Source organism: Miscanthus floridulus, chromosome 16 (genome assembly GCF_019320115.1).
Source record: "Miscanthus floridulus cultivar M001 chromosome 16, ASM1932011v1, whole genome shotgun sequence".
NCBI lineage: Eukaryota > Viridiplantae > Streptophyta > Magnoliopsida > Poales > Poaceae > Miscanthus > Miscanthus floridulus.
In genome coordinates this window covers 80,151,884-80,177,475 of record NC_089595.1, presented here as the reverse complement: position 1 = coordinate 80,177,475, position 25,592 = coordinate 80,151,884, and the positions used below count along the sequence as shown (strand labels likewise).

The 25,592-nt window shown below is 44.1% G+C and overlaps 2 protein-coding genes, 1 long non-coding RNA gene and 2 pseudogenes across 3 annotated transcripts; 3 read left to right on the top strand and 2 right to left on the bottom strand.

Moving 5' to 3' along the window:
• Window positions 1-2,889: 2,889 nt before the first annotated feature.
• LOC136510907 (uncharacterized) lies at window positions 2,890-3,900 on the bottom strand (annotated as a pseudogene).
• An 896-nt stretch (window positions 3,901-4,796) lies between these two features.
• Window positions 4,797-6,094, top strand: LOC136510064 (peroxidase 2-like). Its single transcript, XM_066504637.1, has 4 exons — window positions 4,797-5,045; window positions 5,168-5,362; window positions 5,471-5,664; window positions 5,770-6,094. The coding sequence occupies exons 1-4, from the start codon at window positions 4,797-4,799 to the stop codon at window positions 6,092-6,094; spliced, it is 963 nt and encodes a 320-aa protein (XP_066360734.1).
• Window positions 6,095-7,178: 1,084 nt separating this feature from the next.
• LOC136512691 (tubulin alpha-1 chain-like) lies at window positions 7,179-9,820 on the top strand (annotated as a pseudogene).
• Window positions 9,821-12,897: 3,077 nt separating this feature from the next.
• Window positions 12,898-19,154, top strand: LOC136512470 (CSC1-like protein At4g02900). Its single transcript, XM_066506425.1, has 12 exons — window positions 12,898-13,455; window positions 14,102-14,485; window positions 14,701-14,850; window positions 15,279-15,414; window positions 15,583-15,684; window positions 15,939-16,058; window positions 16,203-16,283; window positions 16,417-16,757; window positions 17,410-17,655; window positions 17,770-18,094; window positions 18,299-18,532; window positions 18,670-19,154. The coding sequence occupies exons 2-12, from the start codon at window positions 14,172-14,174 to the stop codon at window positions 18,925-18,927; spliced, it is 2,307 nt and encodes a 768-aa protein (XP_066362522.1). The 5' UTR covers window positions 12,898-13,455; window positions 14,102-14,171; the 3' UTR covers window positions 18,928-19,154.
• A 525-nt stretch (window positions 19,155-19,679) lies between these two features.
• On the bottom strand, window positions 19,680-25,348 carry LOC136513867 (uncharacterized). Its single transcript, XR_010773458.1, has 2 exons — window positions 22,238-25,348; window positions 19,680-22,119 (listed from the first exon to the last, which is right to left on the bottom strand). It is a non-coding gene; the product is annotated as an uncharacterized lncRNA (long non-coding RNA).
• Between the last annotated feature and the right edge of the window lie 244 nt (window positions 25,349-25,592).

Sequence of the window (25,592 nt, the reverse complement as noted above, 5' to 3'; positions counted from 1 at the left end):
GGTCCTTATGCTATTAATGTCAGGACTAGCTTTGAACTAGCAGTGATAGGCGACTGCTGATTACCCATTACTGGACTCAATTATAGCAGTGATGCAGAATTAGATTTGACGATGATTGCCGGATCTGGACTAGTGAGAGATGTGTGGAGGCGTGGAGCCAAGAGTACATAGCAGTATACATGCATTTCATTCATTAAAAAACAATAATCTACAAATGCATATTTTTGAAAGTTGATTTTTATACGTCCACCCACCAATTCTAGCTTTTCAAAATCAAAAGCAAAATAAAGCCCAAACAAAATGTTATATATACGGACGAAGCAAAGAGTTCAACTAGTGCATTTTATATAGGTATAACAAAGAAAGATTGAGGACTATATATTCGAAAACAAGCCAACTACTAACAAGATATATTTATTCTCCCTACGTAAGCATGGGCTGAATGCGGCCAACGGACAACTCCAACTGCAGCCTTTTTTTTTTTAAAGAGAGCTATCGATTATATTAAAAAGAAGATAAGCCTAGAGTGGGCATAAATGATACAACTAGACGACCACAACAACACAACAAAGCAACAAAGAGACCTCTAACAACAGCGACCAGTTGAAAAGGGATATCAACACGCGTCACACAACGCTACCAGACTCGTCAACTAAACACCACTAATCTAGCACTCCTCAAGCACAACACCACTGATAGCCAGGCACCACGCAACGCCACAAAGAACCGAACGACAAAGCCATCAAGACAAAAAACCATCGTCACCGCTCACGCCGTCGTTGCCGACGATGTCCTGCGCCAAGCTAGCCTTGCTAAGCAAAACTAGTCACCGCAGTCCGCTGCGAGCAGTGTAGCCGCCTTCGGATCCACTTGCGCCACCTCATGGCGTTGTCCCGCACCATACTAGCCTCTGCCATGCAGGAGTGCTGGACTAGCTGCTGCAGTCCGCTGCAAGCCGCCAAGCCAAAAACATAAGCAACTGCCTCAAGCCTTCGCCGTACTGACCATGTCCACCGAGATCCAGCCGCATACATCGTAGCACTTGGGAACCAAGCCGCCTTGTCGAAGAAAGCAGAAGTATTAGTCAGGTCCTCCAATAGCCATGAGAAGCTTCACCGCACAGGCCACTTCGGCAACGAGCTTCCGCTGGCCACCTCGTTCCGCGCCGACCTTCTCGTCAACTTCGCGGTCACTACTAGTGCACGGCTCGCCATACCGTCGCCCTCCTACTACCACCCGGAAGCCGTGCCCTCCAAACATTGCATCAGCACCTCTACCTGACCATCTTCGTCCGCCGAGGACACTTGCCTCTTCAGTAGTCGACTTGGTCTCCACCACCACGACACCAATAGCCGGCAGCTGCCATGCCACCGGTCGGAGCACCGCCACCAGAAATCCTCCACTTCGTGGTACCAACGTGTCAGGGGATGGCCGAACTGAGAAGCCGGTCGCCACTCCTCCAATGTCTGTGGCCATCATCCACACCAGTAAGCAGCATGTATGGGTAGCACCAACGCCGTCATGCCGCGGGCGTGCCGCCCTGCCACCGGCTCGCTCACGTGCGAGGCTCACGTGCCGCTCCATAGCCAGCACGTCCGCCCGCGCCACACCGAGGCCTGCCTGCACGCAGCCCAGGTGCAGCCTCCTCAACGCCGTCGCAGCGCAGCCCACTCGCTGCCTCCATGCCGTTGCCGCCACGCGCAGCAGCACATGTGAGGTATCCTCACCGTCATCTCGCTCGTGCACCACCACCAAGAGGCCTCCGACCACCAGATGCATGCATGGGGACGATAGATCAGGGTGGGAAGACACCGGATCCGCCCACATCTGGGCTAGATTCACGCCGCCGGAACCCGCCTCCGCCCCCCACACAGGTGCCCTATGGGAGAGAGGGAGGGGGGAAGAACGCCCAGCCGCCACCATCCTTGCCCTCCGTCGGACACTGGCATCGAGCTCCGACGGCGGCCAGGGGAGGCGCGAGGGAGGGAGCCGGCCAGCGGCGGAGAAAAGGCGCCGCCCGAGTCGCCCCTTGGGAGAGAGCGACGCGGGGGCCTGTTACTGCAGCGTTGAAGATACTGATGGTTCTAGGCCTGGGCGTCTATACCTTCCTCATCTGAGAGACTCTCTCATGACCGGCCGTTTCCTCTCGCAACTGCAAGCCATGGTTGGTCGCCAGCAGTCGGCAGGGATGGCAAAGCACCCTGCACCCGTGGACCCTTGGCCTATACAATTGCAGCCTACAGTTCGTCCCCTTTTGCTACTTCTCGGAAGAAATGGAACATGCCACACAGTTTTGGGCACCTTCCCTGCTCCCAAGCCTGCTTGCGGCGAATTCCGGCGAGCATACGCAAGCACGCAATCATCATTCCACTAAACGCGGTCACTTTTGTCATGCCGCCATCATGGCATGCATGCATGCATGGATCAATCCTGGAAATATTTTAGCATCGCAACCGCGTGCCGAATTGATGGTGCACACAACAGCAGCCATAGACAGTAGTGGCCAAGTGCTAAACTAAACCATTCAAATGGACGGTCAGCCGGTCAAACGAGCACGGAGCACCCAATCCAAGCCCATGCCAAACAAAAGTCCGCGAGCTTATCAGTAAATACTCCCTTCCCTTGGCATATCCAACCACTCCCCTGACATCCATCCCAGCAAATCTCAAGAGCACCCACAGCAGTGGTGGAGCTAAGATTTAAAACTTGGATATTTCCACTTCCACATAATTTTTTTCTTCCAATCCATAGGTTTAAAATACAACTCAGAGTAGTATAATTACCGATAATTGAAGTCACAAAAATAATTAAATAACAAATTATTCAGCTAGTCAGCTTTAAGATATGCATGAAACAAATTAATAAGTAATAAAGAGAACTTACAAAATACTATAATGTTGCTTTAATCTTGTGATTCTTCATGGTTTGGAAGTGATTGGTGATGTCTTTGTCCTTAACTTGTAGAGAGAACTCCCGCTCAATAAATGTAACCAAGCAATCATTCAAGTATTGATCCCCAATCTTATTTCTCAATTTGTTCTTGACATAATTCATGACAGAAAATACTCTTTCAACACTTATAGTTGCTACCGGAAGCACTAGCACCAATTTGAGAAGCCTATAAACAACTTTATGTCTTTCATGTTTTTTTTGTTTCAACAAGTTTTATGGAAAGCTCAGCAAGACTTCTCACATTTCTAAACCTTTCATCACTACGCATGTCAGTAATGTACAAATTGAGTTGAGCGGGAAGATGGAGCAACTCTAAGTTTGAGAAATCATTACGATAAAATCCAGCAAGCATAACCAATTTGTCTTTGTCAAAAGCAGCAAATGAATCGATAGGACTAAATGAAGCCATGCAAATAAGCAATTCTGTGTTTACCTCATCAAACCTTTCTGCCTATCAATGATACTCAAGAACATGTCAACACGGAAACGATGGAGATTCTTAATCTTGATAAAGAACCTCCTATCTCTTCCAATAGGCTTGTAGAATGTGTCCATATCGGGTATTTTGATTTTATTCTTGACACAAAATGAGTCCACTTCTTTAAGTAAATCCTCCCACCCAACATCCTCCCGCAAGGTGTACATTTGCATCTTGGTCAAAGAAATGAGTTCTACTGCATTGACAATATCTTGATCCTTCTTTTGCAAGGCATCATTCAAGTCCGCCGTGAACCCTAGTATTGTTTGCATCAAGTGTCCCATGAAAACAAACTCATATAAATTAAATATTGTCAGCATTGTTTGTGCCCGTAAACACTCAGTTTTTTGAGAGCGATCATTGCCAACCATTATGAGAACTTTCTGAATTGAAGGATACAAAGCTACAAGATGCATAGCAGTTTTATAGTGAGATCCCCAATGACTATCTCCAGGCCTCCCCAAACCCATTTCTTGATTCAAACCTTTTTCCAGTTTCAATGTTACCCAATTCTAGAGCTTCTACAGTTCTCTAAGCCTGTGCTACTCGAAGCATTTGTATCTTCTTACAAGAATTCCCAATTAGGTTCAATAGAAATCTAACTTGATCAAAGAACCAAACACACTTTGGGTTTTCCTTAGCAACTGCCACAAGGGTTAATTGAAGTTGATGTGCAAAGAAATGAAGTCCTCAGTAGCTGGACTGGACAGCTCAAAGTCGAAGATCCTGGGGCCTCAGTCCTCACTTGTAGCCCAGCCCCCCGCCCGCTGTACCCCCACCTGCCGCCCGCCGGTGTCTACAGCCCGCGCGGCCGGCCGCATCGTGCGCCCGTGCCTGGTGCCGGTGTGCCGCGCCGATTCGCCGCTGCGGCGCTACCCACCGTCGATTCGTTCGCCTAGGGTTCGCCGGTTTTAGAGTTTTAAACGGGAGGGGACAGGGGAGGCGGACAAGGTGGCAGCGCAGGGGCTCTCGGTCTCGGGATTTCGATTTCCCGTGCTGCCGGTCAGCTGGTGAACTGGTGAAGGGGTGTCGCGGTGGAAATTGGAATGGAGATCCAGAGAGGCCTCATGGGCCGAGGTGGAGTTTAGGAGATAGGTTGTTTGTTAGGCCATGTTGGGCCAAAATAGCGAAAATATCACAGAAATACACCATTATACATTTATATATATGAATATACACACATATATACTAAAACTTGTACAAAAAAAAAGTTGGGTATTCCCGGGAATACCCAGGAATACCATTAAATCCGCCCATGACCCACAGCACCTACGAGACGACGCTGTCAGAGTAGCGAGCAGCTAGCCCTCTGCCCCTCTCCAGTGATATCGTAGCAGCTCGATCGGCGTCGTGCAAGTGCGTGCGCATGGCGGCTTCCTCTCGCATCTCGTCTCCGGCGTGGCTGTTATTAGCCGCGCACTGCGCTCTCCTGCTCGCCCTGGCTGGAGCCGCCCGTGGCCACTCTCCGAGTGCCAGCGCGGCGCTGAGCACCGCGTTCTACGACGAGTCGTGCCCCGGCGCCCCCGTCCGTCGCGTCATCCAGGACGCGCGCATCTCCGACCCGCGCATCCCGGCCAGTCTCATCCGCCTCCACTTCCATGACTGCTTCGTCAACGTACGTGAGCTGATCACATCAATAGTGTTCGTGTAGAATGTTACGCATGTACGCGCCCGGCACACCTAGATGACTTGCATCATCTGACATATGATTGAACGTCTAATAATGTTGGCTCTCAGGGTTGCGATGGCTCCCTTCTTCTGGACGACGATCTCCCGGCGATCCAGACGGAGAAGCACGTGCCAGCGAACAACAACTCGGCGCGCGGCTTCCCGGTGGTCGACGGCATCAAGCGCGCGCTGGAGGAAGCCTGCCCGGGCATCGTCTCCTGCGCTGATATCCTTGCCCTCGCAGCCGAGATCTCCGTTGAACTCGTAAGCGTCTCCGATCCTCTATATCCTCTTGCATTGAAACTATACCTCTAGCTTCTCGCCTAAACTCAACTGACGGAAAAGAATCGTGCACGGACGAACTGGGCGCAGGCTGGAGGACCACGCTGGAGGGTGCTTCTTGGCCGCCGAGACGGCACGACGACCAACGTCCAAAGCACTAACAACCTTCCCAGCCCTTTCGACTCCCTGCTTGCCAAGCTCCAGGAGAAGTTCGGAAACGTCAACATGGACAACACTGATCTCGTCGCCCTCCAAGGTAAACTACACATACTGAATAATTCATAGTACATTTCAGCAATATATAATTTGTACGTACAGTTCAAACTTGCCAAGTTTTCATACGGCGTGTGCACACTGATGATATGAATGACAAATTTCTACTCCAGGAGCGCACTAGTCCAGTGCCAGTTCACGCGTCACAACTGTTCGGCGGGGCAACCACAGGGTGCACTAGAGAACCTGGACCAAGTTACACCCACCGTGTTTGACAACAAGTATTATGGCAACCTCTTGCACAGTCAAGCGCAGCTGCCGTCCGACCAGGTCATGCTATCTGACCCTACGGCGCCGACAACCACTGCACCCGTTGTTCACCGGTTCGCGAGCAACCAAAAGGATTTCTTCACGAACTTTGTGGCATCCATGATTAAGATGGGCAACATCACCCCGCTGAAAGGATGGAGAGATCAGAAAGAACTGCCGGAGGGTCAATAGCAAAGGCTATTGATGAAGACTCTCATTCAATTTGATTGATTTTTTAACCTGTTGTTATTATGATGTTTGCGTAAATCATTCTTGTGCATTCTTTGAAATTGTGAGAATTGTATTTACCCTTTTTCCCGTTGTTGGGCAGCAAATGCGAAAGGTATCTTTACACCACTTGTATATGCGTTTCTAAAAACGTATAATTTCTATGCTGTCAATAACGTCATATGTGTACAAGAGTTTCTCTCGACTTTAATTTAATTGGTCTCTCTTAGACTGGCAATAAACACTATCACAAAAACGATTTTAGAAGACAACCTCTCTGATTAATATATAGAGGAGAACACATCTAGAGATTGTCTGTGTAAATGGCTAGGAAACATTCAAACAAATGCACGCCTCTAAATATCTTTTAAAGTGGCAAACGTCCTAAGGTAATCGCCTCTAAAATCACTATGAACAAAGGTGGCCATTTTAAACGTCCATCTCTAAATATTGATTTTTAGACGTATACATATTAAGATGCCTGTCTCTAAAAATAGTTTTATCAAAAAATAATTCATAACTTTTTTCATATGAACTCGGATAAAGACAATTAAGTATCAAACATAGGGCTAACTTTTTATTTTGTATATTTCCCTTTTTTTACCTATTATGATGTTTTTTTTTAGAATTACCTATTATGATGTTGGCGCAAATCATTCTTGTGTCATTCTTTGAAATTGTGAGAATGTATGTATTATTAGATCGTTGGAAGCTCTAAGTTTGATCATTGCAAACGCTAATGGCCGCCCGGCTGGGCCGGGGCAGCGCCACCACGGCAGCAGTTTTGTGGCCCCTAGCCCACTAGGCGCTGGGCCGCTGGCCCTGCCACGCGTCCACGCCTGCCCCTCCAAATCGCACCAACGGCAATGGATGTTTACGCTTCACCTGGACTAGGCTATCGTCCCGCTCTATAAAGCGAGCCGAGTGGGATGAAACCCTAGCTGAGCACCGCAGAGGAAGGCGTCTTCGTACTCGCCTCTCTCTACGACCCAAAGCTTTTTACCCCTCCTCCCATTTTCCACCGCCGCTCCACCCTACCGACGGCACCATGAGGGAGTGCATCTCAATCCACATCGGCCAGGCCGGTATCCAGGTTGGAAACGCCTGCTGGAAGCTTTACTGCCTGGAGCATGGCATTCAGGTACGGATCCGTTCATTTCCCCTTCCGTTCTTGCGCTGTAGCTGTGGATATGTGTTGGATCTATGTGTTCTTGGGGGTTTTGTGCTCCAGACTTGGTGGATCTGAGTGGTGGGGGCAAATTATATTTAAAATGAGTTGTACTGTGTGCGGATCTGATAACTGCAAAAGTTCTGCTCGCGTAATTGTTGTTCATCTTGGTTGGTTCGTCATATCCTTCGTTAGATCTGAACAATGTAGCTCTTTAATTGAGAGGCACAGTTCCTTTGGTTCGGTTTATTTATATTGTATTATATAGATCTCCTAGTTTGGATAAGTTAATTTTAGTTACGTTGGCCATGTATTTGTTCGTAACTGTTCTATTCACATTTCTAGGTCGATTTACGTTAGATCTGTTAATACCGCAACAGAAATTTGAACTATATGGAGCGAGTCAGTTAGGTTGTCTTAATTTAAGATTTGCCTCAGATCTGTTTGATTTGGGCTGGATCTAGTCATTTGTAGGATTCTGTAGGAAGTCATGGTTTCAAGTATATGTCTAAAATGTTAGCAATATATGATTGATCAACGGAAGACAGGATGCTTGAAGCTAATGTGATCTGATAATTTTGTCTGCCTGTTGGCTTACCTTGTCATTCAGTTCCGCCATTTGTCCACGTTTTGGTTGCACATCATGCATAAACAAATCTAATAGCAGTAGAATGTATACTTTTGAGTGTGCCCTGTCTGGATGTTCTTCATGATTGTTCATATAATTTGTTTCTGAATGTGTTGTTGTGACATTAGCTTGTATCTGATCTGTTGCAAATCTGTTGTAAATTTCTACTTCCAGATTCCTATATTTGAATTGTTCTTGTGGTTTCCATACCTAAGTACCTAACTCTGTTCTGTATGTTCGATTCAGGCTGATGGTCAGATGCCCAGTGATAAGACCGTTGGAGGAGGTGATGATGCTTTCAACACCTTCTTCAGTGAGACTGATGCTGGGAAGCATGTCCCCCGTGCCGTGTTTGTTGATCTCGAGCCCACTGTGATTGATGAGGTGAGGACTGGCACTTACCGCCAGCTCTTCCACCCTGAGCAACTCATCAGTGGCAAGGAGGATGCTGCCAAAAACTTTGCCCATGGTCACTATACCAGTAAGTAATATGATCTTCAAGGGCATTATCCAGTTGTGCATTCTGTAATGAACATTTGACTTAACTTCGATGGTTTCTTGTCTTGCAGTTGGCAAGGAGATTGTTGACCTGTGCCTTGACCGCATCAGGAAGCTTGCTGACAACTGCACTGGTCTCCAGGGTTTCCTTGTCTTCAATGCAGTTGGTGGAGGAACTGGCTCTGGCCTTGGTTCTCTCCTCCTTGAGCGTCTGTCTGTTGACTATGGCAAGAAGTCCAAGCTTGGGGTTCACTGTGTACCCTTCTCCTCAGGTGTCCACCTCGGTGGTTGAGCCATACAACAGCGTCCTGTCCACCCACTCGCTCCTTGAGCACACTGATGTTGCCGTTCTGCTTGACAATGAGGCAATCTATGACATCTGCCGCCGCTCCCTTGACATTGAGCGACCAACCTACACCAACCTCAACAGGCTTGTGTCTCAGGTACGTATCTTTTAGGGGGTGATTTGATCCTATGGGCTAACAATTAGCCGTGGATTTTGGATGCCAAACAGAAGTGCTAGACATGGACTAATTATGGGCTAATAAAAGCTAATGGGTGGTTAGAGCCCATTAGCTCTTACCAGCCCATGTTTATCCCATTATGACAAGATGGGCTAATTTTTAGCCCTGGGATCTAAACACTCCCTTAATCCATTATCATTGTGTTGTCTTGAAACTGGAGCATCTGAGCCTGTCTCCAAAACTAACTATGTTCCTGTTACACTATTCTGCTGCAGGTCATCTCATCTTTGACTGCCTCCCTGAGGTTTGATGGCGCTCTGAACGTTGATGTGAATGAGTTCCAGACCAACCTGGTGCCATACCCGAGGAACCACTTCATGCTTTCATCCTATGCCCCAGTGATCTCTGCTGAGAAGGCCTACCATGAGCAGCTGTCCGTGGCTGAAATCACCAACAATGCCTTTGAACCATCTTCCATGATGGTCAAGTGTGATCCTCGCCATGGAAAGTACATGGCCTGCTGCCTCATGTATCGTGGAGATGTGGTGCCCAAGGATGTGAATGCTGCTGTGGCCACCATCAAGACAAAGCGCACCATCTAGTTTGTGGACTGGTGCCCGACTGGGTTCAAGTGTGGCATCAACTACCAGCCCCCCAGTGTGGTGCCTGGTGGCGACCTGGCCAAGGTACAACGCGCTGTGTGCATGATATCCAACTCCACCAGCGTGGTGGAGGTGTTCTCACGCATTGATCACAAGTTCGACCTCATGTACGCCAAGCGAGCCTTTGTTCACTGGTACGTGGGTGAGGGCATGGAGGAGGGTGAGTTCTCTGAGGCCCGTGAGGACCTGGCAGCGCTTGAGAAGGATTATGAGGAGGTTGGTGCTGAGTTTGATGAGGGTGAGGACGGGGACGAGGGTGATGAGTACTAGACTATTGGTGCTGCTGCTTTTGGCACGTCTGATGCTATTATCCTGTGAGCTTTGTGATCTACCATGCTATGTGTTGGTTTGAACTATCTGTCGATTGTGTGTGATCTACAACACCTGATGTTGTCAGACGTGAATGTTAAATTCCCTGCTTTGCTACTGGGTTATTATGAGCGTTGTTATGGTCTGAAAAATGTTAGCTTGTGGTACCTCATTTTTTTTACTGTGGTCTTTCTTGTCTTCAGTTTGGTCACATAGGTGAATGTTTGTCTCCGATCGTATGGACCTTGGGGATGCTTTATGGTAGCCTAGAACAGCTGCTAGATGCTGCTGCTTACGGTCTTCAAGCTTATTGCCTGCATGGTTACTCGTGGGTAGTAGTCGTGTTTGGTACTACTCCTTTTTCTAAATATAAGTCGATCTGGCTTTGCTATCTAAGTTACTCCCTACATCCCAAATTATAAGATATTTTAGCTTTTCGAAATTTTAGATATCCCAAATTATAAGATATTTTGAGCTTTTCTAGATACATTACTTTTGTCTATCTAGATGTACACTATGTCTAAATGCATGTATCTAGAAATGTCATTATAATTTGGAATTGAGGGAGTATTACTTTGTGGTTTTCCTTTACAAGTTATTAATTTAATTACTTCGTTGATCTGACTTTCCTAGATGCACATAGATATTCATTATGACTATATATAGTAACAATTTGAAATGGAGAGCACGCACGATGAGATCTAGTAGTGCAATTATTTTGTGGCTTTCCTACAAGTTATCTCGCTTTTCTAGACACACCTAAATGTTCATTATGACCAGATACATAGTAACAATTTAGATCGGAAGTATGTTCGTTTGAACTTATCAGTCATGGTATATTATTTTTCTCTCACTACAAATTATCGAACACTATTTTTCAGCCTGATTTTTAGCGAAACGAACGTGGCCATGCTGGGTGAGATTTAGTAATGCAGCTCTACTTTTTTTAAATACAAGCTATCTAAGTAATTTTAGCATCAAATAATTTGCCTCACACTAATTAGCTGGTTCATTTGACACGATTTTTTTTAAAAAATAGGCATGCATGTCATTGATTTTCGCTACAATTTACATGAACTATTTTGGGCAATAAAGTGTTTGAAAGGTATGCATTATGGATAGGAAATGAAGGAAATCACACATACATGTCACTGGGCATCCAGAATAACTTATAATTTAGAATAAATTTTAAACCTTCGATACCTTTATTTTTAGAATGCAGGCCGAATAGAGTAGAAAAAACCAAGTTGGCAATATATAATGTAGTGGATGAAGGTTACATCTTAGGCTTTTATTTATGTAAATATAATCGTACCTATAAAACAGCGTGCGTTTACCTATCCAGCAGGCGGATGAGAATACCCATTCTCTGTCCAGTTGGTCCTTGTCAATTGAACTATTACTTGCGAACAAGCCGATGGCTCAGAAGTGGGGTTTGCTGAATGGAACACTAAGGCCTGGTTCGAGTCCTGCTCGACATAGATTTTCGCACCAGAGTTTTTTCTCATTTTCTTTTCAGCCTCAAGCGCAGATGCTTTACAGTGGTCAAGGTGTCGTGTCCGTCATATTTGGAGTTTGATGATCCAAATACCTCTTAGCTGTGTGTGTTAAAATGTCGTGTCCATCACGCTTGGAGTTTGATGATCTTCTTTAGGTATAGGTGTGGTAGACCCTGCATGTGTACAATGTGTGTGCGTGTGATGTGAGTTTGTGTGTAAGTTTAGATACTACAATTTATACATGAAGTATTAAGGCACTAAAAAAGTTGAACTAATACTTGCTTGCATAGTTGCGTTTACCTATCCAACGGGCTTATGTGAATTTCTCTCTCCAGTTGGCCCTTGTCAATTGAAGTACCTGCTTTGAGCAGCGCTTCGAGTGGATCTTTGTGGCAAACGTGTTTGAGGAATGTATTCCCGATTTCGAATTTCCGGTTCTCTTCCATTGAAGATGCTTTAATGTAATTATGTCTAGAACTAGTTTGAAGTTGCTGGAGCCTATTATACCCTGTCCTTTTCCCCATTTGTATTATTATGATTCAACATTTTTACCTTGGCGCTCTCTCTCATTAACAAATTAAATTGATAACCATGACAAATAGATTGTTTGCACTTGGCTTTTCAAAAAATGTTGGGTAAGCCAATGTTTAAAAGTTCACAATAGGTCTCACAAAATTATTGCTCTGAGTTTACTACTCCAAAACGTTGTTAAGCTTTGCAAATTGTTGTTGAGGTCTTTCTCCGATAATGCAAGTCTTTCACCTAGTGCAAATTGTTCGCCCGAGGTCTACCTCTAGTGTTGCACTATATTATACTACTATTAGGTCACCTAAATGTAACTTTAGGGTCCTTAAAAATGTTTGCCTATTGTAAAATTACAGAGTATTAAGGTTTTTCAGAAGAAGCAATGTTAGGTCATTTAAATGGAATCATCTCTCTCATAATATTGTCGCAAAAGATCCTGAAGAGTGTTTTCTATATCTATTTTGTGCTTAGCTTCACAAAATATTGCAAAAGTTTAGATTACTTCTTTTAAGTTTGGTCAATGTCCAAATAAACCTCTAAACAAACATTTGGTTCGATTTACACCCCTTAACTATTTCAGTTGGTTCAATTTACCCCTTAACTATTTTAGCCGTTAGTTGGGCGATCTGTCCACCTTACCCGATCGACGGTCACATGGGTAGCTAGGACACCCGAGCGATGGAGGCGGACGTGTCCAGTGGTGACATCCTATTATCGCCGCCAAAAAAAATTCGAAACCGTCGGGGAATTTTAGTGGTGACATCCTATTATTAGATACTTCAGATCATGTACATCTGGTCAAAAAGACAGCCACACACTTGGCAGCAGGTGTGGTGCTCACGAGCCGTGGAAGTGCAGATGACTTGCCTCCCCGTTGGCATGGCTACACACAAGAAAGTGGGACCCGACTCATCTTGTATATAATACAGTACTTCTTATGTATATGCATGTGCATATATATACGCTGAATCATGCGGAACTGATCACGGATCATTAAATTTGCTGGCCGGGGACGGCACCGCCGGCTTACGATTTGTCCAATTCTCGTGTGCTTCCTAAACGCATCCCTCGGGGCCTCCACCCTTCGCCACGGCCACTTGATCGGCCAATTGCTAGCGCGGAGAACGCGAGGAGGGGAGATTGCCGAGGCTATCACCTTGTTGCAGGCGGAGGCGCCGGTCGAAGAAGAATTCACGGGGTCACGGCCCACGGCTTCTCTCCCCTCCGCGCGGTGATCGTGATCCCCTCCGTCACACCTGTCTCGTCTTGGCCTCTCCTCTCGGCTCTCACGTGCAAACCTAGGCGCCGGCGTGCTCCTTGAGCGCGAGTGCACGGCCAAGCGAGGGACCGGTGGGCGGTGGCGCTGACGAATCGAGCCGGCAGGCGGACAGCGGAAGGCGGCGCCGTCCTTGTGTGGGGCAGGACAGCACACGGTGCCCGTGCTTGGCGTACGGGGCAACAGAGGCGGGAGGAGGGATAACGGGGGAGTGCGGCAGGCCGGCAGTGGCCACATCACGCAGCATGCCGGGCGCCGGCAAGGCAGCAACGAATCCTGGCAGCACCACCCAGCAGGTTAGTTGCAAAATCCCCACGGCATTTTCCCATTACACGCCCCAAATCGCATCTCTAATTCAATTGCACAAATTGTTTCACTTTACTAGAATTTGTAGAATTATATGATAAGGATGACCTAGATTGCATCCCTAGTTTTTGTATTTTGCATATTGCATCCCTAACTTTTGCTAAGTGTCCAACTTGTAGTGTAGGCTGACATTCACATGCTAGCATCGGTAAACTCATAAAGATATGAGAGGTGAGGTTAAACCGAAGGGTCATTAGTTAGGTATTTTGATTTTCACTTGCATTCATTTTATGCTTTACTTCTTTTATCTGTCAAAACATGACTCACTGTGGGTGATTTAGGGGCTTAAATGTTGGCCCTAGCTAGGCATGAGAATTTACTAGCTCTGCCACTGGTTCTATGGCCTCTATATGTATGACACCTAGCTTCTGTCGTGCCTTTTATATATTCTCCTTCCATTTTGGATCATCATCTTCAGAGTATTGATCAAGGGGCTTGACACCAACTATTGTTTTGTTAACAAGAATTTACCAAATCTATGACCTAGATTCATTTGATGGACCAACCAGCGGACATATTTATTGTTGCAAATGTCAATGTCCTACTTCTCTTGACTGTTTGTTTGTTTATATGCAGCCTTTTGCTTCAAGAGCTTGCTAATACTACTTGATGATGCTTATTCAGGAGTGAATCCCATAATAGAGATATGGGTTCCCTCACTGATATTGGAGTTTCTGCGGGACTAAACATACTATCTGCAGTGGGTTTCCTTCTTGCATTTGCTGTTCTCAGGATACAGCCTATTAACGATCGGGTATACTTTCCAAAATGGTACCTCAAAGGGACAAGAAGCAGCCCAAGGCAATTGGGAACTGTTTTCTCGAAGTTTGTGAATGCAGATTTGTCAACATATATCCGGTTTCTAAACTGGATGCCTGCAGCACTGAAAATGCCAGAACCTGAACTTATTGAGCATGCGGGACTAGACTCTGCGGTATATGTCCGCATTTATCTTCTTGGGTGAGCATGATATTCTGCTTTCTCAATTTTCACATTGCATGATTGTTTTTAGTTTCATGTCTTTAAAGTTAAAAAATAATTATTTAGACTGCCAGCTTGATGTTAGAACATGATCATTTGACTTGTTGGAACATATATATACACTGGAAAATCAATATATTTATAGCATTAGTACATTATATTTCCTGATGCTGAATTATGTTCTTCATTTGCAGTTTGAAAATATTTGTGCCAATTGCGCTGCTAGCATTTGCTGTTCTAGTTCCTGTCAATTGGACTAGTGGAACATTGGAAAATGAAAAGGGACTAAGTTATGACGAAATTGACAAGCTTTCAATATCAAATCTTGGAAAAGGTTCAAAAAGGTGTGAACTAATTCTACTACTTGCTTATGATATGTGCTGTTTAGTGTATCTTGCAATGCTATAATTGAGCATGCCTCCTTTTTATCGAGATAGTTTTGTGCTGCATGATACACTCCATTTCGATTGGGCTTGTTCTAACCTATCATTTTCAGATATCTTATATCCATTTTCTCAGTCTTGTTGGAGATTAGCATAGAGTTTTAATTAGAACACAAAAAGATTGACTGCAATTGTAAGATTATGATCAAAAGAAACATAATCATTTCTGATATCTTCAATTTTTTTTCAAGCATCTGTGCATTTATGTAGTTGAGTATTGACATATTCTTTCATTTCTCCTATTACTTCACATAGTCAGATAAATTTTCTATTTTTTGTCTTTTTGAGTGAAGAGATATATCTACTGAATTCTTGAACTATTTTCATAGGTTTTGGGCACACATAGCATTGTCCTATGTGTTTACATTTTGGACGTGCTTTGTGTTGTATCACGAGTATAAGGTTGTGACAACGATGAGATTGCGCTTCCTTGCTAATCAAAATCGTCGACCTGATCAATACACAGTAAATGTTCTATCCTTACAATTTCAGTTAACGTGTCAGTTTTACTATATCTATTTGTTAAGTCTGCGTCCTATTCAATGAAAACATTATTTATTTCTGAAAACTTGTTGAACTGTAAAATTTCCTAATTGCCACTCCTAAGTCCTGACCCTTTTCTTATTTATTTAGGTTCTTGTGCGAAATGTACCTCCAGACCCAGATGAATCAGTTAGTGAGCACGTTGAGCACTTCTTTGCTGTGAATCACCGTGATCATTACCTTAGTCACCAGGTTCTAACTTTCATTTGATTATGTGTACTGTAGTACTGTCATGATGATTTATATGATCAGGCAATTAGAAAATAAATAAATAAATAAATAATTGTTTATATTTCGATTTCTTCTTTGATTGTACTTCTTAACTCTTCAACTCATGCAGAAAGAGTTGCTTCTTTTCCTATCTTGTTCTTTTTTGAATGAGAGATCACATGTCCATTCCAGTTCAAATTTTGCTTCTAGAGTAACTTTATAAATCTGGTCAACAGATTGTATACAATGCAAACCACCTTTCTGGCTTGGTTGAGAAGAAAAAAGGACTGCAAAATTGGTTAATCTACTATGAAAACAAGCATGCTAAAAACACTGCAAAAAGGCCAAAAATAAAGGTACAACTTCTCTATTTCAGACATTCTCTTGCACTGAATGGCTTTTTTTTTTCTCTTGCACTGAACGACTTCGCCATCTAAAATGCTATTTCAATGGATTCATAAAAGATTGCAAGTGGTATGACTCCAGTAAATTTCTTACAGACAGGACTGTGGGGTCTTTGGGGACAAAGAGTGGATGCTATAGAATACCACCAAAAAGAAATTGAGGATTTATGTAAACAGGTATACTAAAGCAACAATCACCTCTTCATCAGTTGATACTATCGTCAGACTGTCAGGAACCCTCCTTGCTTCCTTCAATTCTACAACCAATTTACTTGATACCATTTATACAACATTTTCACTTGCATTGCAGGAGGACGAGGAGAGGCAAAAGGTGATCACTGATCCAAACTATATCATGCCAGCAGCATTTGTGTCTTTCAAAACACAGTGGGGGGCTGCGGTTTGTGCTCAAACACAGCAGACAAGTAATCCGACCGTGTGGTTAACTGAGTGGGCTCCAGAACCTCGTGATGTTTTCTGGGCTAATCTCGCAATCCCTTTTGTTGAGCTCTCAGTTAGGAGGCTTATTGTAGCTGTTGCCTTCTTCTTTCTGACATTTTTCTTCATGATACCAATTGCTATTGTCCAATCCTTGGCAAACCTAGAAGAGATCGAGAAGGTGCTTCCTTTCTTGAAACCTATAATAGAAAGGTGAGTGTTAATATTTGTTAGTTTACGGTTAAGTATCATGAAAAAGCATTTTTGGCATGCTATTTTACAAGTAGGTTTCATTTAATCCTACCATCTTGCAACTTAACTATTGTCACGCTGACTTCCAGTGACTCATCAATATGGTGTCCAAGTGGGCTTGTTTTTGCCACAATAGTGGGCACATTTTAAAATAAGATGGTCAATGCTTGAAATTTATTAGTAGGCATCGGTTTAAAGAGCTTCAGAGCTTTAGCAGAGCCTCTTATGTAGATTTTGTGATTTTAATACATCCTTGCTAAATCATTTGACTCAATGCCTGTTAGGGTAGCTTTTGCTTCTACATAGTTAGCTTTGGCTACCACTTCTTGGAAGCAGATTGGACCTAACCTTATTAGTATAATAAGTTATTCAGTTATAATCACATTCTACCTTTAGTTGCAAATATGGTATCTTGAATTATTGAATGATGCAATTATGTTCGTTTGAAGAAAATATTGTTTGTCGATTTACAAAAGTGCATTACTGGTTGCAGTTACCAAGATTTTCCTTGGAATGCATAATACATAAAATCCAACACCTTTTTGTATGGTAAATTGTTTTCAAGGTAATTGTTGTCTAATGGATCTAAATTCTATCGTGCAATGTCATGCAGAAATTCCCTTCAGGCAGTTATCCAAGGCTTCTTGCCAGGAATCGTATTGAAAATCTTTCTTATACTTCTCCCAACAATTCTAATGGCCATGAGCAAGATTGAAGGACACACATCGCTCTCTGGATTGGACAGGAAAACAGCAATGAAGTACTACATTTTCCTTTTCGTAAATGTGTTCTTGGGGAGTGTAATAACTGGAACAGCATTCCAACAACTAGACAACTTCATCCATCAGTCTGCTAATAAGTACGCTGAATTAAAATATCATTTCTTGCATTATGATAGTTTTGGTCAAATTTGCTATCTACCTAACAAATGCATTATCTTATTCTATGTCATTTTCACTTGTGTCACCTCAAGAATTCCAGAGGTTATTGGAGAGTCCATTCCTATGAAGGCAACATTTTTCATGACATACATAATGGTTGATGGCTGGTCTGGTATAGCTGCTGAAGTTCTTCGGTTGAAGGCATTAGTCATATTCCATATAAAGAATGCTTTCTTGGTCAGAACGGAGCACGACCGTGAGCAGGCCATGGATCCTGGAAGCCTGGATTTTTACAACTCAGAACCACGATTACAGCTGTATTTTCTGCTTGGTCTTGTATATGCAGTTGTCACACCAATGCTTCTTCCCTTCATCATTGTGTTCTTCAGCCTTGCATATCTTGTTTTCAGACATCAGGTACTACTCTGTTTGAGTTTAAATCACCATTATGTTTGTTGGAATCCTATTCACATTCCATAAAAAACAGCAACTTTGTGTTAAAAAAAAAACAGCAACTTTTGATTACAACTTTGCCAACATTTCATTTGATACAAGTACCATACTCTATTATCGATCTTCTCTAACATGGGTCCCTAATATACTTTTTCCCTATTTTGCAAGATAATTAACGTATATAGTCAGCACTACGAAAGTGGTGCACAATTCTGGCCAGATGTGCACATGCGACTAATCATAGCACTGATAGTATCACAAATCCTCCTACTGGGACTGCTGAGTACACAGGAAGTAGAGAAGTCCACTGTTGCCCTTCTCCCACTTCCTGTCCTCTCCATTTGGTTCCACTATGTTTGCAAGGGCCGGTTTGAGCCAGCGTTTGTGAAGTTTCCCTTGCAGGTAAGACCAAAAAACGAGCTCACAAATATATCTGAATAAAGTGTCATAATGAATCAATGTTAAGCTATAATAGCATGGAAAGCATACAAAAATGGGACCTATTCTGACATAAGCTGCCATACGCTTCTAATTGGCAGGATGCTATGGTAAAGGACACATTGGAACGGGCGCATGATCCAACTTTAAATTTGAGAGAGTACCTAAAGGGTGCTTATGTGCATCCAGTCTTCCAGAAAAATGATATATATAAGGTTGTCGCCATGGACGAGGAAGAGAAGAACCCCATCGTTGTGACAAAGCGGCAGTCTCGCATGAACACACCAGGGGGAAGCAAATTCAATTCCAGTTCTGGTGGTACTAATGAAGGGGAATTCAGTCGGGTGCCTCCTACCTAAAGCCTGATTCTTTCATGAGCAAATATAATTTTTTAGCCCAGTAATCTTGTAAATATTTGGAGAAAATGGAAATACAAAAGGAGGCAGTAGGATAGTGAAACAGGCTGTATTATATATGATCTACAATTTATCAATTCATTAGTTCATCAGGACAATTTGAGCAATTAAGAACTGTAACTTCATCCAAAGTTGACGTAAGTCTTCCCCTGACTTTAGTAACAATTCTGATGCTGGAATAACACTGAAAATATTCAGATGCTTTCAAACTTGAGCACCTATTACAGGACCATACGTCAGTTTTGTTCAAGATCCAATCAATCAGAAAAACAAATTTACATTTATTTTTTGTTTCTTTGTAAATTTAATACTCCTATATTCCTTGAAGAAAAGGTGCAAAAGTCAGAAACAAAAACCGACCAAAGGATTAGTAATTCTGGGTATCAATCCTGCGGGTGCCGTGCAAAGTTAAAAAAAGTGAAACGTCATCTCAGTCTGAAGAATCGAGGGAAGGGAGTAGAAGGAGTCTCTTAGGATGGGCCGGACATGGGCTACGCTGCGCATGGGCCAGGTGCCCGCCCCCCCCCACCCACACACACACACACCTATTGCATCCATCCCTTCTTGTCCCGTCGGCCCGATTGCAACTCTTCTCTGTTGTGGTTTCCTTCCTTGGGGAATTCGATTCGACTGCTTCGTGTCAGCCTTGGCCGCCGGCGAGCACCGTCGACGTGAGCAAACAAGGGATCGCTGGATTCGGCCAAAGCTCAGAGGAACACCTCCGGCTCTTACTCTATTAATTTAGATAATTGTCGATAAGTTCTTACAACGCACAGTTTTGAATTATAAGGCATACAACCACCTGACCATCGGGCCCACACGTCATAGTCTAGCTATTACATAAATATGAGATACTGCCTTCTATTATTGAATACGTCTTCTCTTCTTGCCGCCTTCAGTTCTGGGGTGTGACAGCTCCCCCGCCCCCCGCTGAAGAACCGGCTTGCCCCCAAGCCGGAGTGTCTGGAAACCGCTGCTTGACAACGTAGTAGTCCTCCCAAGTTGCTGAAGCCTCTGGCCACCCTGTCCAAGACAATAGAACTTGAGGAATCACAGTGTTACCTTTTTTTTTACCAAACGTCGATCAAGGATACGCTCAGGCTGTGTTTCACTTGCTTGCAGATCAGTGGTCACAGGTAGCGTAGAGAACACCGGAGTATGATCAGGATGAAATGGCTTCAGTTGTGAAATATGAAAAACCGGGTGAATGTTGCTATCTAACGGCAACTCCAGTTTGTATGCCACCTTATGGACCAAAGAACTTGTGGGTAAGTTTAGGATACGGTCTGCTTGCTCCCGATGATTGGGTATACCGCTGCAGACGTAGAAGCACCTGATCGCCGACTTCAAACTGCCTGTCAGATTGTTATCTGTCAGCTTGCACTTTCATTCGATTTTATGCTTGCTCTAGGCGTTGCTTGAGTGCCTGACAGTGCTGCTCTCTGTTGTCAATGACTTGTGCCACTGTAGGGGATGTCTCGGTAGTGACTGTTGGACAGGCTCTCAGATTTGGATCATATCTATATAGTGCTTTGAATGGAGAGCACCCTAGAGAGCTATGGAAAGATGAATTATACCACAATTGTGCTAAGGGAAGCCATGATTTCCAATTCTTTGGGGAGTCATGCACTGAACACCTCAAAAACATCTCAAGACACTGATTATTTGACCATTAGACTGTGGATGCTATGCTGTTGAGAAATTGAGGTTAACTTTGTACAGCTTGAACTGTTGCTTCCAAAATTGGCTAACAAAGGTAGTATCTCTGTCAGTCACTATGAATGGTGGCAGGCCATGCAGCTTAACAATGTTGTCTAGAAACAACTGAGCTATTGTGATGGCAGTATAGGGATGTTTGACTGGTAGGAAGTGAACAAATTTGGTGAACCTGTCAACTACCACCAAAATCACTGAGTAGACTTCTGATTTGGGGAGTCCTTTAATGAAATCCATGGATAGATCCTTTCATACTCCACTAGGTATAGGCAGTGGCTAGAGTAAGCCTGCTGGATGGATGTTACTGTGTTTGGCTTGCTGGAATGTGGAGCATTGCTTAATATAACTGTCCACATTCTTCTTCATTCCTTTCCAATGAAAGTGCCTCTTAAGTCTGTGATAGGTTGCATCCACCCCTGAGTGACCTCCAATGGCACTTGCATGAAAAGCTGTGATAAGTTTGGTCTGCAAAGCTGAGTTATGTGCAATCCAAATGAGATTGTTCTTTCTAATCAATCCTTGATCCAAGCTAAATTCTTTGGCATTAGGATTAACAATTGCTAACTTTGAGAAGTTGCTGTGCTTTTGGATCAGTCATGTATGAGTTGAGCACCTTTTGAACCCACTGAGGCTGCACTACAAAAACTGCCTACAAGGTATACATGTGTGCTATTCTTGACAAAGCATCAGCTGCTAAATTTTCTTTAACAGGTTTATACACAATTTTGAATTTTAAGTCCATAAGTCTGGTCATTGCTTTCCTCTGCAAATCAGAGTGCAGATACTACTCATTCAAGTATGGCAGAGATTTGTGATCTGTCAAAATTATGAATTCCTGCAATTGAAGATAGGGTCTCCACTTTTCCACTGCCATTATCAGAGCCAGGAATTCCTTCTCATATATAGATAAATTCTTGTGCCTTGGACCCAATGCCTTGGTTAGATATGTAATAGGTTGGCCTTTTTGCATGAGGACATCTCCAATTCCCTCTGCACAAGCATCAGTTTCCACTGTAAACTGTAGTTTGAAGTTGGGTAAAGCAAGTACTGGAGTTTTTGTCATTGCTGGTTTGAGCTTGTCAAAAGCTTGCTGTGCTTTAGCAGACCACTGGAATTGCTTCAGTTTTGAGGATGTTTGTAAGTGGCTTTGCTAGCAGTGCATACTTACTGACAAGCTTCCTATAATATCCTGTGAGTCCCAGAAATCCTCTGAGCTCAGTCATTGAAGGTGTAGGCTAGTTGAGCATATCATCAATTTTGGTTGGGTTTGTTGCCACACCTTTATCAGATATAATGTGCCCCAGATACTCTAGAATGGACTGAGCAAATGTGCATTTGGACCTTTTGAGATAAAACTGATTTTGCCTAAGTGTTTCCAGCACTTGTTGCACATGTTGTAGATGATCAGTCCAAGAATCACTGTATATGAGTATATCATCAAAAACACTAGCACAAACTGCCTAAGAAATGGTTGAAGAACTTGATTCATAATATATTAGAAGGTGGCAGGTGCATTGGTGAGGCCAAAAGGCATTACCTTGAACTGGAATGTCTTTGATGAGTCTTAAAAGCAGTTTTGTGCTCATCTGTTGGTAACATACTGATTTGGTGATACACAGATTTCATGTCCAACTTTGTGAAAAATTTGGAGCCAGCTAGTTCATCTAGAATGTCTTCAATGATAGGCATAGGAAATCTATTTTTGATGGTCATGTCATTTAGTTTCCTATAATCAACACAGAATCTCCAACTGCCATCCTTTTTCTTTACTAGTAAAACAGGAAATGCAAAAGGGCTGTGACTATGAGTAATCATACCAGTTTCCAGCAGGTGCTTAACTTGCTTTTCAATCTCATTTTTGTGCTGTGGAGAATAGTGGTAGGGTCTGGAGTTTACAGGTACTGACCCTGGATGGAGAGGGATAGCATGGTCATAACTCCTTGGAGGAGGTAGTTGTTGTGGGTCCTGAAAAACATCAGCATAGAGATCCAACAACAGCTTCAGATCTTCAGAAATACTTGGGGCAGGTGTTGCATTTGCTTGACCAGGTGAAACTTGATCCACAATCACATAAGCCCAGATATCATTGCCTTGAGAAGACTTGTATAGTTGAGTGGCAGAAATTGGAGTAACTTGATCAGGAGTATTGGTAAAACCTTGTATGGTGACAGGAGTACCCTTATGCTAGAACTGTAATATCTTAGCCAAATCACACTGCATGGGGTTGTTGGCCTTCAACCAATCATATCCCAAGATAGCATCGTAGAATAACATGTCCAGCACTATCATATCATGGGAAAATGTATGACCTTGTATAAACCACTGCAGATTGGGTACCTTTCTAACAGTGGTGAGCCATTCTCCATTGGCTAGCTTCACTTTCTGTTGGGATATTGGCACTGTTGGAAGATGAGCTATCTGAACAAAATGGGAGCTCACAAAACTATGGGAACTGCCAGTATCCACCAATATCAGCATAGTTTTGTTTTGGACAGTGGTTCTTTGCTGAATGCAGTCTGAGGTATGAGTGCCAGCCAATGCATTGAGAGACAATTAGCAAAAGTCTTCAGTATTCATATACTCAATAGCCATTTCATTAAGTAAGTCTTCACTGATCTCCTTGTCTAAATCATTGACCACTAGGGCATTCACTTGAGGTTTGATCCTTTTAGTACAATGTTCAGCATGGCCAGGCTCAAACTTCTCACCACAATGAAAACACAAATTGTTGGCCTTTCTGTAATCCCTCAATTGTCTATCTATCCACAGGTTTCCATATATTGTTGCTGGTTTTGCCTCTGTTCTCTGTTGCTGAGGCCTGGTAGCTTGACTGTTTCTCTGAAACTTTTGCTTACTTCTATCCGGCACCTTTTGTTGGATTTTGGCAATGAGAGCTGCTCTGTCCACAGTAACTGGTACTCATTATGTTTTCCACTGTGCATAGTGATGTTATATTGCAAAGCTTGAAACTGGGCTGTATACTCTTCCATTGTTCCTATTTGCTTCAGAGCAATGAGGTCTGCCAGAGCAGTTCTATATATAATCATCACTCCCGAACTTAGCTTGAATGTCTTGACAAAAGACTTGCCAAGTGACTGTAGGGTGACTGAGCTTATAGGCTCCCCACCACTTGGCAGCATTGTCCTCCAAATGCATAGTGGCTGATGTGGTCCACAAGTCTTCTGGGATAACATCTTAGCAGCCATGTTCCCGTTCCTGTCCCCGTTCTTGGAGTGGGAACGGGAACTTGGGTATCATTTTATAACGTGGGAACAGGAACATAACGTGGAACATGGGAATGGGAACGTGGGCCATGTTCCCGTTCCCAGGCTGCTAAGGATAGCATACATGCTGAAATAGTTGTTGCACTTGTTGATCCAAATCTTGGGTTGCTCCCCAGCAAAATTAGGAAATTGCATCTTTGGTAGAGCGTGATGAGGAAGCTGTTCCTTCTTTGGATTGTTTTCTTCTCAGTTCTCTTTCTTCTGATTGTCAAAAGTAGGCTTGTGCTGCTTAGAAGTACTTGGCTTGAAATTTCCTTTACCCTAGGCATCAGCAAATACATTGGTGTAGGGGGCTTATTCTTCATAAATCACTGGTGCTGAACCACCACTCAGAGATTGGGCTTCATCTTCAAACTACCGAAGTGTTATTTCAGCCACTACATGACCATTAGCCTTAACTTGCCCTGCTATAAACTTCTGGTCAGCTGCAAAAGTGTCCACCCTTCGGTTGTTGTCCTCAAGCTGGGTTTTGAGGCCCTGCTGGATGATGCCAATGTCATTCAGCCTTGCAAACAACATGTCAAAATTGTCAATCATCGAGTCCCAACGAGTCTTCTCATCATCATGGCTGCGAGACATTTCGTCGAGCAGAATCTGTGTCAGCTTTGAGGGCTTTGGAGGAGCCGTGTTGAAGAATTGGGGAAACAACGGGCTTGGATGAAATCCTCCCCTATCGTGTGCTTTACCCGTGAACCCAACACCTGGAAATGAGGCGGGATCGAGGAATTTTACACAGGAGACAAGCGCTCTGCAACCCAAATCCACGGACACTTCCCCGCCGAATGCCAGCGCACTGCAGAAAACAACCAAACACCGGAATTTTACACGAGGACTGGTGCCCCGCAACCCTTGTTCGTTGTTCAAAGCGTGCTAAAGGAAAAAGTCTTGAATCCGCAGAGATCGAGCTTACAGTGGGTGATGCTGTCGAACACTAGGTGTCGAAACAGGATCCCGTCGGCTTCACTGAGTTGTTGGAGAAGTGGTAGTCGGAGCCGCTGGCGCCGAGCTGCTGGACCGGTTCACACCGCCGCAGCCGATCGTTGCCACCACCAGATCCCGACACGCTGCAGCACCAGGGAAGCACCACGCGCCCAGCAACGTACCGAGTTAGATCGACCTTGGCACGGACCTATGGTGAGGCACTAACTCGCCGGAGCAAATCAGCGCGCTGCACCTGTCGTCAGGGATCACGATCCGAAACTCAAGATATGGGCTGAGAGATTGAGACGGGTGGGGGAGATAGTTGCCGAGGAAAGACCGCCTTTGATACCACTTGTCACCCCTGGCCGCCGGCGAGCGCCGTCGACGTGAGCAAGCAAGGGCTCGCCGGATTTCGGCCGAAGCTCAGAGGAACACCTACGGCCCTTACGGTATTAGTTTAGATAATTGTTGATAAGTTCTTGCAACGCACAGTTCTGGACTATAAGGACCCACACGTCATAGTCTAGCTATTACACAAAAATGAGATACTGCCTTCTATTCTTGAATACGTCTTCTCGTCTTGCCGCCTTCAGTTCTGGGTGCGACACTGCGCCGCACAATCCTCCCAGTCCCAGGGAGTGATAATCTTGGGTGAATCGATCAATCTAAGACCGTCTCCAACGAGCC